The 16,134-nt window shown below is 44.9% G+C and overlaps 1 protein-coding gene across 1 annotated transcript in view; it reads left to right on the top strand.

Annotated features, from left to right (window-relative positions):
- MDGA2 (MAM domain containing glycosylphosphatidylinositol anchor 2) overlaps nt 1–14,129 on the top strand; it is a gene marked incomplete at its 5' end in the record, with an annotated part of 393,304 nt that extends 379,175 nt beyond the window's left edge. The window contains 3 exons of the mRNA XM_042799013.1: nt 2,725–2,855; nt 8,283–8,388; nt 9,137–14,129. Coding sequence (XP_042654947.1) covers nt 2,725–2,855; nt 8,283–8,388; nt 9,137–9,225 — 326 coding nt within the window. The remainder of the gene's footprint in view (nt 1–2,724; nt 2,856–8,282; nt 8,389–9,136) is intronic.
- Nucleotides 14,130–16,134: the final 2,005 nt, after the last annotated feature.

The raw sequence follows: 16,134 nt of genomic DNA, 5'->3' as shown, positions 1-16,134 counted from the left end.
ATAAGAGAACTAAAAGTTCCCATCACTTGATTTGCAGCAAACAATAGGCCATTGTTAGGGAAGAAGAAAATGAAGAGTCACTGTCCTTATTGTGTCTCTACGCTGAGACAGAAAGAGGTTGTAGTTCCAGTAAAGCTGTCACCATCCTGTAAAACAATTTATATGTCCGATTTTTCCATCTGCAGCCCAAAATGGGGCATTTCTAATTGACACTCCAAGAACAATAATTTCTCTTGTCATTAGAGAGCCTTCACAAAATGAAAAGTGGAAGCAGAACATGCTGTCAAAGTACAGTGTGAGAGCTGTTTGTGTTCAAAGGGTGATGAGCGCTCAAAGTGCCGCCCCGGTGTTACAGCTGGCGACGTCTCTGGAGCACCCTGCGCTCTCTTGGCAGGATGCTGTCAGAAAGTAAACTTTGTTCCTTAACTCACAGTTGTTACTCCTGCCTACTGCTTTTGTCTCCTACTCAAGAGTCGCTTCATTAGCCATTTGTATAGAGTTTGGAGTGGTTTGAAATCTTTAGATGGATTCTTGCTGGACACACCTCAGTGTGAACCCTACAGCCAACCCATCCTCCTCCACAGCATCAGCTTTGCAAAGGCTGTGTGACTTTTCCAAAACCTTACTGGCAGAATTTCAAGGGTAAGCATCTGTTGGAGGTGTCATTAGTTAAGTTGTCAGTGATGTTTCGTTCAGGTGTGTGTGCATCTCCAGCAAGGAGGGTCAGGCAGGTACATCCCTACTAACCAACATGCTGGGAAACGACCGAGCATGTCTGGTACAGTAATGGCTATTTTTCATTTTGAGTAAGACTTCTATCATTCTGCGATTAATTTGAAGAGATCATGTGACACAGAAAGGCTGAGTATGCTATGAACAATCTTAAATCTCTGTAACCTCAGCAGGGATAGAATCACATGCATTTTGTACCTAAATTACTCAGTTTTTCCAAACAGCCCTGTGGCGTGGGCTGTGTCAGCCTGCACAAACAGGTGAAACAATTAGCCAGCAATTCATCCCTCACTTGATATGGGCATTGCTTTTTGTCTTTTAGAAAAATAACATTATATATAACTCTATTTTATAACTTCAGGTAGTCTTGTCTAAGCTCCTGCATTTTTCCAAACCGTAGACCCAGCACACTTGTTGAGAAAAGTCTTGGAGAGAAGCAGATGGGCAGAACAGGAGAACTGTTGTAGCCGACTAACATAAACCTTGCCCAAGAGCTCTTGTTGCAGTTTGGAAGAGGGCTGAGGCCGAGCAGGCCCTTGCTGTGAGCAGCCCTGCACAACCCTGCGATGTATTGCTGGGCTGGGCTGCAGGGCAGCTCCCGGGAACCCTCCTGAGCATTCCCCTTCTTGCAGGCCCTTCCTGTTTCAGCTCTTTTTATTTTACCCGGTAGCATGCGTGTAGGCAGGGACAGAATGTCCTCCTTCAAAGCCGTGTTTCCTCTGTGCTGCTTCTGCACCCTCCCCTGCATTTGAAAAAAAAAAAAAGAAAATGCTGCAGTGGGAGGCAGGTGGGAGACACGGTGCCACCCAGTCACTCTGGCAAGCATCTCTTCCCCCACCTCCTTCAAAGAAGATGGATGGCCTCATTCTGGGCACCCTGGTGAAATAGCCATGATGAGAATATTTGCTGCTCCATTACACGTCTAGCTTTATGTTTTTCAAGGCACTGAGTTCTGCTATTGCTAGAAATAAGAACTTTTTATTAGCAGGAGCTGAGTCACTGTGCAGCTGCCTCAGATCAGAGAGGTTTCATTGCAAATATAATTTGTATGAGCTTCCCAGCTGCCATGCCTAACACCCTAAAAAAAACAGTAGTCTTACGTGAACTTGACTGTCTGAAATTTTTTGAATGAAGGCAAATGCAATGTTTTATATAGTACAGAGGCCACTGCCCCACAGATCTGCAGATAGCAACGGTGGGCAAAAAGGAACAAAATCTCCAAACTATGTGAGTTACCGAACCCTGGTAAATGAAGTTGATGCATTTGCCATCTCTCAGTGTACCAAAACACTCTGGTTTTCTGTTCATGGTCTGAGACAGTGAGGTTAACCAGAGAGAAGGGCTGCTGACTGCAGATGATCTTGTCACCTGTCTGTGCTGGAACCAGTAACTTAATGGTCAGCAGCGAGGGAAAACCCACGTCTGTGGGGTTTTTCTCCACAGTGAGGGACTTACCGAGGTTATTTTAACTCAGGATTTTGTTGTCCTTCAAAGATACTCCTCGTCAGGAGTAAGGGCATCACATCTATCTGAGATAGATTTGCCAGGCTCTGTGGCACCCCATTAAACAATGTACAGAGTAAACAAGAAGTGGGACAGTTGTTATAAGCAAGAGCTAAGCATAAAGGAACCAAGTTGCTTATTTATCCTTGGGTGAGGAGGTTATATATGCCTTGTTTGCACTAAAGCACAGAGAACTCCTTTTTGCCCATCTCACCCTGGAAAGCCTCCTGTCCCGCCGGGGGAGCGCACTCCCTGCACGCTCAGTTTACCTCCGCTGTGAATTCCCATCGCCAATTCATAGTGTCCCCACGTTTAAAAACTTTTGAATTTACGACAAGAACCTCTCCACATCCACTCAGACCTGGCAAAGGCTCCTGCATAATGGGAAGGGGGCGGGGGGGGTGAGCAGGGGACCGCTGCTGTACTCAGCCCAGCATCCCTGGTCCAGCAGCGAGCCTAACCAATTCCAGTTCTCCACCTCTCTTCTAGGAAGCTTGAACGTTTACCTGCGGTTGAAAGGTCAGACCGCGATAGAGAACCCGTTGTGGTCTTCAAGTGGAAATAAAGGACAGCACTGGAACCAAGCTCGTGTTAATATAAACCCCCCAACTTCGTTTCAGGTAAGGGCTTATGCATCTTACACTGGGACTGGGAGTATTTGGTTTTTGGAGGGGGGAGCGTGTGTATGCTGACCCTTTCCTTCTGACACAGGATTTCACAGCTTCATTTCAGCTCTGAAAGCTGCTTTATGGGCAGAAAAATCCTTTCCTTGCTTTAAATAGGTGAGCAACATAGAGCTTAATAATGCACACTTTAATGGCAGAAGAGCAGCTATTTGCTTGAAGACAAAATGTCTTTCAGTTTTCAGAAGATGCCAATATAAAACTTTTTTTTATTATTTTGTCTTAGCAACTGGAATATGAAATTGCTTTCTGTGAACAAATATTTAGGGTTCATGGTGCAGTGCCTGTGTTAGCGGTCTCTTGAAATACATGCATTTTCTGCAGAAAAAGGAATGATCTCTGAACCTTTGCTGAAAGGTGCCAAAGCAGCAGTGCTGCCTGCACAGAGCTCCTGGTACGGCAGAGCTGCACACCTCATTCACTAGGCGCATGCAAGTTATGACAGGTTTTCACACATTTCATTTTTGGTTTGACAGTGAGATGCTGATAGACTATTATGGGCAGTTCTCATTCCCGCTGTGAGCTGTTTGTAACTGGAACAGACCCAAAAAGGCAGCTGCCACGAGCAAGCCCTCGAGTGTTTGAGGCTGGGAGTATCGTCATGGAAGATGGGAGTCACAAGCTGTGCCCTGCGGTGCAATGTTCTCCAGGCTCCTCTGTCCCCTCTCTGTAACCTCCAGGTCCCCTGGGGGAGATAATGGCTTTTGGGAAAAAGAGTCATTCGGTGCAAGTCAAAACTGCTATCTTAAACATGCAGATTGGGATTCACTTGATGGGTAATTACTGATCCTGACCCTTTGTTTTTATTTCTATGCATGAGAGGCAATGACAGAAGAGAAGTGATTTGGCATACGTGATCGCAGAAGCATTGCATGGGGGGGATGTTAGAGGGAAATTGAAGGAGAGGGATATGCGAAGTGTGGCATTACATGATGTTTGCGTGGAACAAAGTGGCAGAACTGGGGAGAAAGAGTGCAGAGAAAAGGGATACAAGCGTTAAAGTACACTCAGAGCATGGAGCCAAGTACAAGCTGGTCAGTGTGGGTGAGTTTTGCTTTGGTGAAGTCAGGATAAATCCAAGAAGTCTGAACAGTGAAGGAGACAAAAATGATTTAGTATCAGAATATAGTAAATTGAGTGGTTGAGGGAGAGAAGAGATGGCGGCGGAAGCTGAAACCAAAGTGATGGCAGTTGTGTCTGAGAAGGATTCCTGAGACCTGGGACAGGCTTTAGCAGGAGTAGGGGAGGGACAAGGACATCAGCTCCGGGCAGAGAGATGCAAAGGGTTTGGCACCAGCAATGCAGAGGAGTGGAGGGCGATGGGGTGCAGACCCGGGGTCATCTCATCGGCATGGAGAGGAAGGCATGGGTTTGGGGGGCAGGGGGGAGGGAAGCTGGGGTGTCTGCCTTGCGGGGGGCCGTGCGGGGTGAGGCACTGGCAGGGCAGCCAGAGGCCACTGCCTGCAGCTCCTGGTACCCGGGTTGCTGCTTTCACCGTGGGTCCTGAGCATCAGCCCTCACACAGGGCCCCGCTGCTTTCAGAACAGTTACCGGGTTTGCTTCTGCTACTGGCGCACCTCGCTCCCATTGCTTTAAAACCATCCTCACTGGTGCCACTAGCTGGTCCACGAAATGGAAGCCTCGCTGCTTGGCTGTTTTTCACCTTTTGCATTGTTGTGTTTAAAGGCTTCGGCGTAAAATGAATGTAAAGCCATAAAGCTCTGCACAAATATAACAAATAAATGTCAGAGTGGTTGGAACCTTAAATTACTTTTTTAGCAGCTCTTGCATCAAACAAACTTTATTTTCCATTTAGGAGTCTAAGTAGGAAAGAATATAAACCTCCCAGTTAAATTTAAGGAGAGTGAATTGAAGTGAATCTTTGCAGTAAAACAGTACACTGACACAGAAATTAAAACTTTTTATGGGTTAATTTATATGGGTAAAAGCACAGCCCAGATTTGCTTTATAACTTCCCAGTCCCTGTGATATATAACAAAGCTTCTGTCATGAAGAACTGAGAGGACTACAGCGCTTTGAATCAGAAAAAGTATTGTATAAAAGCTATCTCAGCAAGCTATTCACTTATTAAGTATTTTTAAAGAGTAAACACAAAAAAAGAGGGCATGTGGAAGTGATACATTGCATGCAGGCATCTAAGAAGGTGTCAGTTTTAGTTCGGATTTGAGCGAGACCACTGCCACTACATTCAGTTACGCTTTCCTTGACACCTTCTGTTGTCAAAGACATTTTTTGACCAAAGAGGGACTGATCTGCCCTTAAGTAAATGATCACTGAGATTTTCAGCCCCTTACCGTGAGCGTAAGGGGATTACACCCTTGTCAACACACTCTCCGGCTGGGGACAGTCATGAGGCTTCTCTCTATTTCTTATTAGGAGACTGGCCAGGAAGGTAAAATCTTTCTGAAATCCTGTTGAGGAAGCACGAACTGAATCCCCGGGAGACACTGGGGATAACTCTGGAGGCACTATAGGGGCTTGTTTCCATTTCCCCTGCTAAGAGAGCAGAGTGGCCTTTTCTGTCCGGGCAAGCCCCTCTGTTCTTCAGCTAAATGCAGTGTTTTTAGCAACAGCTTTGTAAAGTCACGGACGTTCAGATAATAGTTTTTGCGGGATACTGACAGGGGATTCTGATCATCTGGCACGTCCTGCAAATAGCTGTGATCTGCAGGCTGGGTTGTGCTCCGTGCCTTGCCAGCACTCGTCTGCAGTGATTTGTTCTGAGCATGTGGCCAAGCTGGCTAAGAGCAACCCGTCTCTGAGGACCATAAAACGCACTGCCAAACGCAGATTTTAATTAAATGCTGGCCGTTGTATTTGTATAGAGTCCTTTTGTCTGGAAACAGTGTTTTTTCATTATCAGGAAAGATTTGACTTTAAACTCCGTTGACTGGTTATATGCCTGCTGCCAAGGAGCGGGAGGGCAAGCTGTACTTTGGGGGAGAAGAGAAGACACTTTCCTCTCAAGCTGAATACTTCCCCTCATCAGAGGTAGAGCTGAAAAATTGTCAGAGGGATAATTACTTGAGACATTGTTTTCAGACAACAGGATAAATTATAGAAAAACTTACTGTTTTCCCAATTACAGTTCCCTGTTGCATTAATATCCACCTTGTTATAGTAATTAACCTACAGCGTCGCGCTTCAATAAAATACCGATGGAGTTTCCTGCTCCAAATGCACAGCTTTTAGGTTTATTTAGTGCTCCCAGCACAGACCTTGCTGCCTGGCTTCGGACACAACAGGCGGGCTGTAATTACGTGCCTTACACTGCCAAGTTACCGCTGCAGGGTCAGGCACCCACCGGGGATGCTCAGCGTAGCAAAAGGACGAGATGTGTCCGTGGCCAGGGTTGAGGGACGTGCCCTGGGTGGAAAGGCCGAGCAGAGAATTGCGCGTGCGATTGTGGCGCCTGGTGCCATCGTGCACCGTTGGGCTCCGGTCCTTGGGTGATAGTCATCCAGCTGGACTCGCAGCTGGACCCCTGTGATTTACCGGGTCATCTCCCACTGCCCTGAGTGTTTACTCATCCTTCATAATGAAAGGTATTCATTTCCAATGAGCAGCTCTGGTTGAACTGTATTAATGAGCAAAGAAATGTTAGAAGCTGCCAAAAGAAGAGGCTTGGATCTGTGTCCTGCTGAAATCAATGACAGCAGAGCCCATCCAAATGCCCCAGACATCTCCCTGATGCAGTGAGATCATTATCAAGTGTAAATTAAGTATTTTGCTCCAGATGGAATTAATTTTTTTTTTTTTCAAATTGACTCTACCCCCTAGAGTTAATGTCTCCATTAGTGCCACAGCACGCCCTTATAAAATTCACTGAATTTCCTGCATATATTGTTGCAGATTAAAGTTAAAAAACTTGTCATCTAAGTTAACCAAAAATATTTCAAAGGACTTGGGGCGGGGGGGGAAAGGGAAGGGAGAGATAACTGTGCAAATGGTGCTGCTTGGGAAATATATTCCTTACATAATTCCTTCATCTCTTTAGAACAGCTTTGAAGTTTTCTAGTGAAAACATTTCTCGCAACGCAGAATGAGTCCACTCTTCTGCAAAGCTAATTAAGCAGCAGTCTGGCAGGACAGCATCACATCGGGCTTGGGGAAGGAGAGCAGATAACATTGTTTCTTCAGTACAGTAGTAATCCATGGCTAATAATGAACATTACAGCAAATAATATTACTGACCTTGCAACACACCACCCATCTCCATGAAGACACCATTTCCTTTCCCAGCTGTAGCAGTTGGGGTTCGGACTAGGAATATTAGACAGAAAGTGCTTAATAGGACCTTGAAATCACAGGCATCCATTGAGTAGAGGTTAAAGCCTTGAAGAGGAATAAAATCTTTAACCTGACCCTCTCTGCGATAAAACACATCGCAATGTCCTCTAATAAATATAATACCATTCCTAGAAGTGATCAAAGATTCTAGACATGATGATGAGCCACTAAAAGAGACAGGAGAGTAAGTGGGGACTGTCACTTTCATCAATTCCGGTCATGGCAGGATATCTGGGAGGTTAAAATCCACCTAGGTGATTGCAGGAGATCAGTGTGGGACCTCAGGGGATCCAAATCAAAGGTAGTCCCTGACCCCTTGAGATAAATACAGCTTTGAGTTATGGGTGAAGGGACACCAACCTGCCTCCTGAGAGGTTTCTTCCAAGCTTTCATGGGCCAGGGGAAGGTTTCAGGGTGGCAGGTCCTGTCCTCCTCCCACCTTCAGGGAAGTGCCACCAGGGTGTAGATGAGTTCCCAGTGTGAGATGGGGTGGAGGGACTGGTTGGGCCACCTTCAAGAGCCAGAAACCTCAATTTGCTGTGGAGTTTTCCTGGCTTCTGTGTGTTTTCGTGCAGTCTGTGGTCAAGCGGATGCTCAGTCCTTCAGCACGTCGCAGATGCTGTTCTTCAAGCTGTGCCTCTACCACTCGATTCAGGTGGCAGGAATTTCTGAAAAAAAACACCCCAAATTTATTTAAAACTTTTTGTCCATTTAGTCCTGCTCTTTGCTCCAGAAATACCATACTTCCATAAGTACACGTTACAGTTAGCACAGTGGTGAAGCTGAGCTGGAGGCACCAGGTAGACAACTAGGCAGACAACTAGCAGCTCTGATATTTTTTAGCTCATTCTGAAGAGCAAAAGCCTCCACGTCTCACACATCTTCTGTGTTCACCTTACAAGTACGTGTGAACTTGGTTGCGGGTTTTTTTTTTACACCATAGAAAGTGCAAATTATTCCAAGCCTATCAGTGTAGTTTAATGTTGCGCAAAATGCAGCTGAACGTTTTTCATTCATCACCCTCTGATCTGCTGCTTCTTTATTTTTGTGCAGCTCATCTTTGAAGGGATCCGGGGCCCCGGCATTGAAGGTGATATTGCTATTGATGATGTATCAATTGTGGAAGGAGAGTGTATGAAATCAGACCAACCGGCCAACAGTAAGTGGCTCTTCCACACGTGGGGGAGAGCAAATTGCTTCTCGTGGTTATAAATTTGAGACACCTTCTGAAATGGATTTTCTCCAGGAGAATAATATATTGTTCGATTCAGTTGGAGAGGCTTAAAGTGAACCGTTTGCCTTGGAAGCAAACTCTGGAGTCAAAATGTCTTTGTTCAGGTGGGAAAATGCTGGTTTAGCTGAGAGGCAAGTGAAGAGCTGGTGGGCATTGGTCAGAGGCAAGAGCAGTGGGCTGCGCTCCACGATGGGGCTGGGCTGGGCAGCCGTGATTCGAGGTGGGCAGGTGGATAAAATAACATTAAAAAAAATGTTCAGGGCGTCCAAACAATATGAAATTAATGAATATCAGGGTTGTGAACCCTGCGGACCTTGCTTCATCCCTCCGCCCTCATGTGTGCATTACAGTCCAGACCTTTAACTGCACAACCAGGTGGGTGTTTTATCCCAGCATCTCCCGCTCCATTCAGTTGGTGAGCACGGCCCTCATCCCCTCTCTGTAGGAGGTGACCTTGCAGAGAGCTGTCCCTGCAGGGACCTGGTCACTGGCACTCGGGGTGGCGAGCGGAGACAGCCCGGGTGAGCACCACCCTGTTGTCCTCCCCGACTGCCTCTGCGTTGGTGCGCCGGACAGGTCGTGGTGGCTGAGCCCTTTGTCTTCGAAGCCTTGTAGCAATGCTGACTGTGTCTGGGCAGCTCTTTAATTCTACCTTTTTCCCCCCTTTTTGTAGATTTACGATCAGGTGCTGTTGGGACATTAGCGCATATACGACTTATCCCAGTTATCATCCTCATGTCTGTCTTAAGTCATCAGAGGTGACCTTATCCTGGCAGAGGCTACAAAAGATTCAACAGGCACTGGCATGAAGAAAGAGTCTTTGTAAAATGGACATTTAAAAACAAACTACCAAAGATTCCTCCACTGACTGACTCAAAAGTTAAATAAATACATAAATAAATAAAAAAAAAAATTAAAAAGCACTGGGGACATAAAAGGCATCACGGGAGTGTAACTCACTATGAACCACGCGTGAGAACGAGATCTGGCCTAAGTAAGGAAGAGACCTTCAGGTGCTTTTGTGGTCAATAATGAATACAGCATCATCTGGTTGAACTCTCGGAAAAGAGCTATAGAAACCCTTGTCAAAGCACAAAGTCATGGCTGGTTTTGTTTCAAATGAATAGTTTGCTTGTTACCATGGAAACCTAATGGCCTGCCAAACAAAAAAAAGAAAAAAACAAAAAAAGGAAGGAGAGAGGAAATAAAAACAGAGAGAGAAACACCTCACTGTAAACAGGGTATGTGAAGAGCTGGCATTCATTTTCCCTTCAAGAAGGTTTTTAGTATAGAGTTAAATAATTGTAGGCCCTTTCTATTTTGGCTGTCACCCCCCCTAGAGAATAACCCTAAATCAGAGCTGTTTTAAGACATTTATGTTTCATTTCTCATGGCTATGCTTGATAACTGTATGCTGTCTCCTTTTGCATGCATTACTATCCAGGATGTGCGACCTGGGCTTACATATTACACAGGCTTATTGGAGTTTGCTTGCGGCCACTTGAACACCCCTCTCCCCTCCCCAACTAAGTCATCTGTTCTAATGAAGTGAAGAAACCAAACCACCGTCTTTTATAAATTGCCATGGAAACCAAGTGCCTTCAATGAAACAAGCCTGATTTAAAAATAAATAAATAAAATAAAATAAAATAAAATAATAATAATAATTTCAACAGAGAAGCTTGCACTGCTAAAATGTGGTTTGTGCAAACTATTTTCTAAACAAACTACGGAGCCTGGGTGTGCAGACTGCAGGCAAGGAGACGAAGCCGCTTCTGGAGATGGATGGACCTAAACTGCTGAGTAAGCCCTTTTGGATGAGATATTTGTTGTTTAACCTTCCAGACAGCCATGGCCTTTCAGCTTATTATCCATTAGAAAATAGCTTCCGTTGGTCCTGGAAATGGGAGCAGCACTTTTTTGTTGTTGGTGGTGTTTTTTTTTTTCAGGTTATCAAGTGGGTCAACCAGAGGAAAAGGTTGTTAAGATACACTTAGCGCAGAAGGTGGTAGAACGCAGGAGTGATTTTTCTTACTCTCACCTCCATTCGCCCGGCGGCCGGCCCCGGCGTTAGCGGGACGGGGGGGCGTGCGTGGGGGCCGGCAGCGCGTACCGAGACACCGGGCGAACCGCGGAGCTCTCTGCAAACCTGGCGCCAGCGAAGCACCCGGCGTGCCGTGCCTCTGCCCTGGAGCCAGACTCTGTGCAGATCACGAAAGATTATTTTGTTACTGTAGCGAAATTAAAAAAATTAAAAAAAAAAATAAAAAAAAAAAATATTCCACTTTTACAACAAAAAGATAAAAGCTGTACAAATGGTTTTGAGCTACCCGAACACGTACCGTTAGCCAGCCGGTTTTCCACTGCATTGTAAAGTTCCCTTACAGTTGGTTATGACAATTTGAAGACCTTTTTCCTTAAATTATCTCAGCTTTTAACTTCATTTAAAACAAAAAAAAAAAAGACTTTTGTCTAAAGAAGAGTATTATTATTATAATTATTATAATTATTATAATTATTATTCTGTGTTCTCTCAACACCCTAGGATTAAAAAAAAAAAACAAACATGATATGCAAGTAATTGGAGTACAAACATGAAAACAAACAAACAAATGAGTATAATATTTGCAAATATGAGTATAAAAAGCACAACGAGATGCAGTAAAACAATGACAAGGCTTGATTTTTTTTATTCTGTAGAGAAATGTTTGTGCAAATTCAGTAATTCAACTGAAGAGATAATTTTACAGCTATGTTCAATAAAGCCTCTTTCCAGGTAAGGTATGCCAAGTGGTATGTGTGTTTGTTGAGCAATGTGCCCACGCACCCCGGATGGGTGTGACTGGGGTCGCTTGGTTTTTCCCCGATAAACTGGTGGTGTGTGAAGATATAATGGTCCATAGTGGTGATGCTCAGGGGCTGGAGCTTTCCAAGGGTGCCGTCAGCTCCCTGGTTTGTAGGCAGTTTGTCTGTAATCCCTACACTGCGGCGGGAAGGCTGCTTGGGAGATGGTGGGAACTCAGAGCCTGGATGCATTGTGGGCTTTGACACCCTTAAAAACAAACAAACAAACAAACAAACAAACAAACAAACAAACAAACAAACAAACAAAACGAACAAGCAACAGATTTCCCACTGGTGAGCACTGAATTTTAATCGTGGGTGGAGGACCAGGCCGGGTACGGTGAGACCTTGGTGCAGATTTTTGCTTAGGAGTTTGGTGTGTTTCGTAATTCAGGATTTCCCGCCGGTCTCTTGTGAAAGCCGCAGAGCTGCGGGGTCGCGAGGGGCTTCTCTGCGGGCGCGTCTGGCGTGGCTGTCCTCGGAGGGGCTGGCTTTGCCCGAGGCTGCCGGGAGCCCTGGCAGAAGCGGATGCACGGGAGTTTTTTTTGCAGCAGACTCTCCCGTTAACGTTTCCTATTCTGTCTCCGGCCATCGTGCGATCTGGGCGGCTCTTTTTTGCTCGTTTTGTGGTGCGAGCAGCAGCTGCAGCAGGCGCTGCGCGGGGTCACCGTTGCTTGGGGATGCCCTCGCTTTGCTGAAGACAAACCTCATTCTTCTGTATTTCATGACACCCGATTTCACTGTCCTGCTCAGATGAAATGGGGAATACGGAAAAAAAAAAAAAAAAAAAAAAAAAAAAAAGAGTGACAATCTGTCAGTCATTTTGAAGTAAAACATGAAGCATTCCATTTTCTTTAACGTATTATCCCATTTTTCACTGGACTTTGTCCCTTCCAATACCAGACTCAAAGAAAATGGAAATTTGGGTGCCCATTGATCAGCACAGGCCAGGAGGAGAGTTTTGGAAGAGGCGGGCCGAGCTCTGGCCCCAGGGCTGCCCTGGAAAGTGCCCTGCAACGTCCTCTCACGCTCAGGCAGCTGTGATGAGGACAGACAGGATATAATGAAATGGGGGTCGTGCTTGCTTGTTTAGATCCCAAGATAAGACTGCCAGCTGAAATCCCTATTTCCTCTTTGATTTTTCTTTCCGTTGTTCAAGGCCCACATTGAGTATTTGACAAACATTTTCAATTGGCAGCCAAAGACCACAGATGTCTTCTTTTGGGGCAGGGTAATCTGTTTGTCCTGAAAAGCTCAGGTCTTTGTGTGAAAAGAAATTTATTTCCCATGCCTATTTCTATTTTACTCTGCTTGGGTGCAGAAGCCAGTTTTCGCTTTCAGATGTTGATTTAGGTGTAGTGTTATCTTCCTTTACAGTCCCAATATAAGCCACTGAAAAGGCAACAGGCTTTTGCTGTGTCTAAGCCGTGAGTAAGAAATACAAACTGAGATATGTATTTCCTAGTCTTGATTGTTTTTTCCTTTTTTTTTATTTTTGTGTAAAAATGAATGTAGTATTGATAAAATTTTTGGACTGGCAATCCAACAAAGGGAGTTTGACCTGGCGGCTCATCTATGAAATTTGCTAAACCCTGCCATTCAGTTCTTGGGTATCCAGTCCAGTAAGGTTTCTGATGTATTTTTAAATTGGACATCGAATACACGATTGTGCAAACATGGACTTTGCAGCAACTACAGCACTTGGCTGTTGGGGTCCACAACCACGGTTTCTGTGGGGGTGGCTGTGGGAGCTAGCTGGGGGTTCCCAAGGCAGAGGTAGGTGGAGCTCATGAACTTATCATTTTTTTTTTAATTCTTTCTCAGGATGATCTGGGAGAATAAGGCCGTTGTCGGAGTACTCCCCTTTCATTGCCTCCAACAAAACCACGCAAGTTCATTTCTTTCACAAAGCACGTAGTGAGAATGTGAAATCCCACATACAATTATGAAGCACTTTGATCTCACTGTGCTACCAACCCACCACTTCTCCAGCCAGGCTCGGATCCTGGATGGGACACAAGGGGGCATAAAAAAGCAGAGACTGGAAGGGGGAAAACACGTTACAAACCCAGCTACAAATGCACGATTTGAAAGCAGGAGCAGCTCCTTGGGAGCCCATCAAAGTGGCAATGGCTTATGTCATCAAGGCGTTAACTAGTGGAGGAAAGGGTCGATACACTGACCCTATCTCAGCCAGTTTTTGGAGACTATTATCTAAGGGTGTGCTATTGTCAATCCCACAGAAATCCTTAGAAATGTGAAATTTCACTTAATTGGGGAGAAGAACTGCTGGTTCGCCCAAATGAATTGGAGCTGCAGCTGCCAGACCTGAATGCCTGCAAGCCCCACGCATGAATACTGACCTCTGCTGATGCTGGAGCAGTTTCCTTCTTGACACCAGCACCTGAATCTCTGTTGCATTCACCAGTGTAAATGGCATCATTTAGTTAGAACAGCTTTTGGGGCAATTGGGATCCCCAAACTTTAAAACTAAGTTGATCAGTTAAAACATCAGCTTATTCAAGTTTGTTTTCTCTTATACTGCCTTGTAAGGTCAGTGAAATCCCTTTGTTGAGTCAGAATGATCAGATTTGTTTCCACCCTTAGTGGAAGAGGCTTACCTGGTTTTATTTTTGGAGGGTTTACTCGCTAGTAATGTCTTTTCATGTATCAAAGGATAATTGAAGCTCTCTTCCTCCCCAAGAAGAACTGTGATCCATCACAAGAATGGCTTTCTAGAGCAGTTCAATAAAAAAGAAACAGTTTGGTATTATAAGCACTCTCTGCCTAGATACGCTAATAAAGAGATCGGGTGCCATCTGGATTAATTCTTGTATTTTCCCATAAAACTATAAAAAGCTGTAAAAAAGGTTATTATTACATTTCAAATTCTTTTTGTTGTTGTTGTTTTTTTGCAAAAAAGCAACACCACAGACTGTGCTCCCTTGTTTATGTCTGCCCCACCACAATGCCAGTGTCATTCTCAGCAGCACAGAAGGAATTAAACCAGCACGTACGAACCATTTGATTTCCCTTCGTGCAGAGGAGCTTAGCGACCCACAGCTCATGCAATCCTGCAGTCATCAGACATTTGGTGTCCAGAAGTTTTATGTCATCTTTCCCTAAACCCCTGACTCCGGTGTCATGCCGTAGGTCCCACAGGAACGTGTCCCAGCACGGACTGCTGTAGGCTGGGAAGGGAGCTGTGCGGGACTGGAGCTGGGGAGGGGTGTGCTGGGCACACCTGCTGCCAGCAACCCCCCCACCGTGCCCCTGCTCACAAAATCATTGATCTGAAAACCGATTAAAAGGTAGAAGAGGGAGGATGCATTTGCTTCTTGCCCTCTGCGCTGCTCAAAAGGCTGTTGTGAAACCTCGCTGCTGGGAGGCTTGCCACCCCCATTCTTATTGCCAGCATGAAAGTGTTTATCGCCAGTTTAGCATCTTTTGTTCCTATGCCAGCAGTGTTAAAACACATTTTCCTCCCTTTCTGGTTTTAAGCTCCTCTCCCTCTGTACCCCCAGACCACCTTCAGGTCCCTTTTTGGCTGTTTTTGACGAGGCTACAGTATTTGAATCTCTGGGTTAGAAAAAAGATATAATAAAATATAAGAGCTATCATTAACCCAAATACAGGATACTTGGGATGGCACAACCTGGTGTGACTTACTAAAATAACGGTATAGTTTTCCTTTGTATCTGTCAGATGAGGCAGCTTGGAACAGGAGCTTTACATTGTGGGAAGTTTGTTGTATTTTCTCCCCGGAACACCACATCCAAAGTCTGTGAAGCTGTCATCCCATTTGCACTTGAGTGCTTCTGGAAAGCAAGTCTTTCAGAGGTATCAGTGATGACACTAAGACTTTCCTTCAATAAAATAGCATCTTACCCATAAGTCTCAGAGAAGTAGCTGCGTTATAAAGAGACCACTCAAGAACAAACTGATCAAGTCATCAGAGAATGCAGTGATACTTTACCTGTGGGCAGTAATTCCCCCCTCCCTGTGGTGCCCCTCCTCAAACACCCCAAAACATCCAAGTTCAGCAATGGGCTCCCAGTCATTTGCCACATTTTGTAACTTACAGAGAGCAATTAATTATAAAATCTGTGTCGGACGCCTGACAAGAAATTGAAACGTAAATAGGACAATTATGTTTGCATTCCCTCTGTAGGCGTGTCTGCATGCATCCCAGTAGATTCACGGTCTCTCCTAGCCAGTTCTTTGTATGACATGGTCAGGCTGAATGTCACCTTATCAGAGCCTACCAAGGACCTATGACAGGTGACTTGCAGCCAATTTCCTTCCATTTCTATTCTCTGTGAATTTTTTTCCATTGAGAAAGACGTGAATATTGGCAAGTGCTTAGACAAACGAGTGTTAATGTAGCTTCGCTCACAGCTAAGGTCATGGATGACTACTGGAGAAAAATCACCACCAATTCCTCGGGATCCAGGATCTTTGCATGCAACAAGTCTTCTCCTTCTGCAGGCTGGAGGTTTGCAGCCCTCCACCCATGGGGAAGAAATAGGAACACTGCAACAACCACGACTGTAAATCTACTGAATTGGTTTTGATGGATATGGCCACAAAAGAGATTGAAGAAACACACGTTACTGAGAGTAAGAATTAGCAGCCTCAGCACCTTCTCAGGAAAGATCAGATGCGCTTCTGCTTGCACACTACCAACTGCAAAGGGAAAAAATCTGTGTGTTTGTGTGTGTAAATATTATATAAATAACTGTAATTGAATGTATTTAATGTATATATAATGATTAATACATTTTAACGATCTCAAGTATTGTATATAGCTAAAACTCGGTCTCTTAT

The sequence above is a fragment of the Tyto alba genome, unplaced genomic scaffold, assembly GCF_018691265.1.
Source record: "Tyto alba isolate M040663 unplaced genomic scaffold, T.alba_DEE_v4.0 Super-Scaffold_29, whole genome shotgun sequence".
NCBI lineage: Eukaryota > Metazoa > Chordata > Aves > Strigiformes > Tytonidae > Tyto > Tyto alba.
The sequence above is the reverse complement of the archived record's forward strand: the minus strand, read 5'-3'. Positions and strand labels throughout refer to the sequence as shown.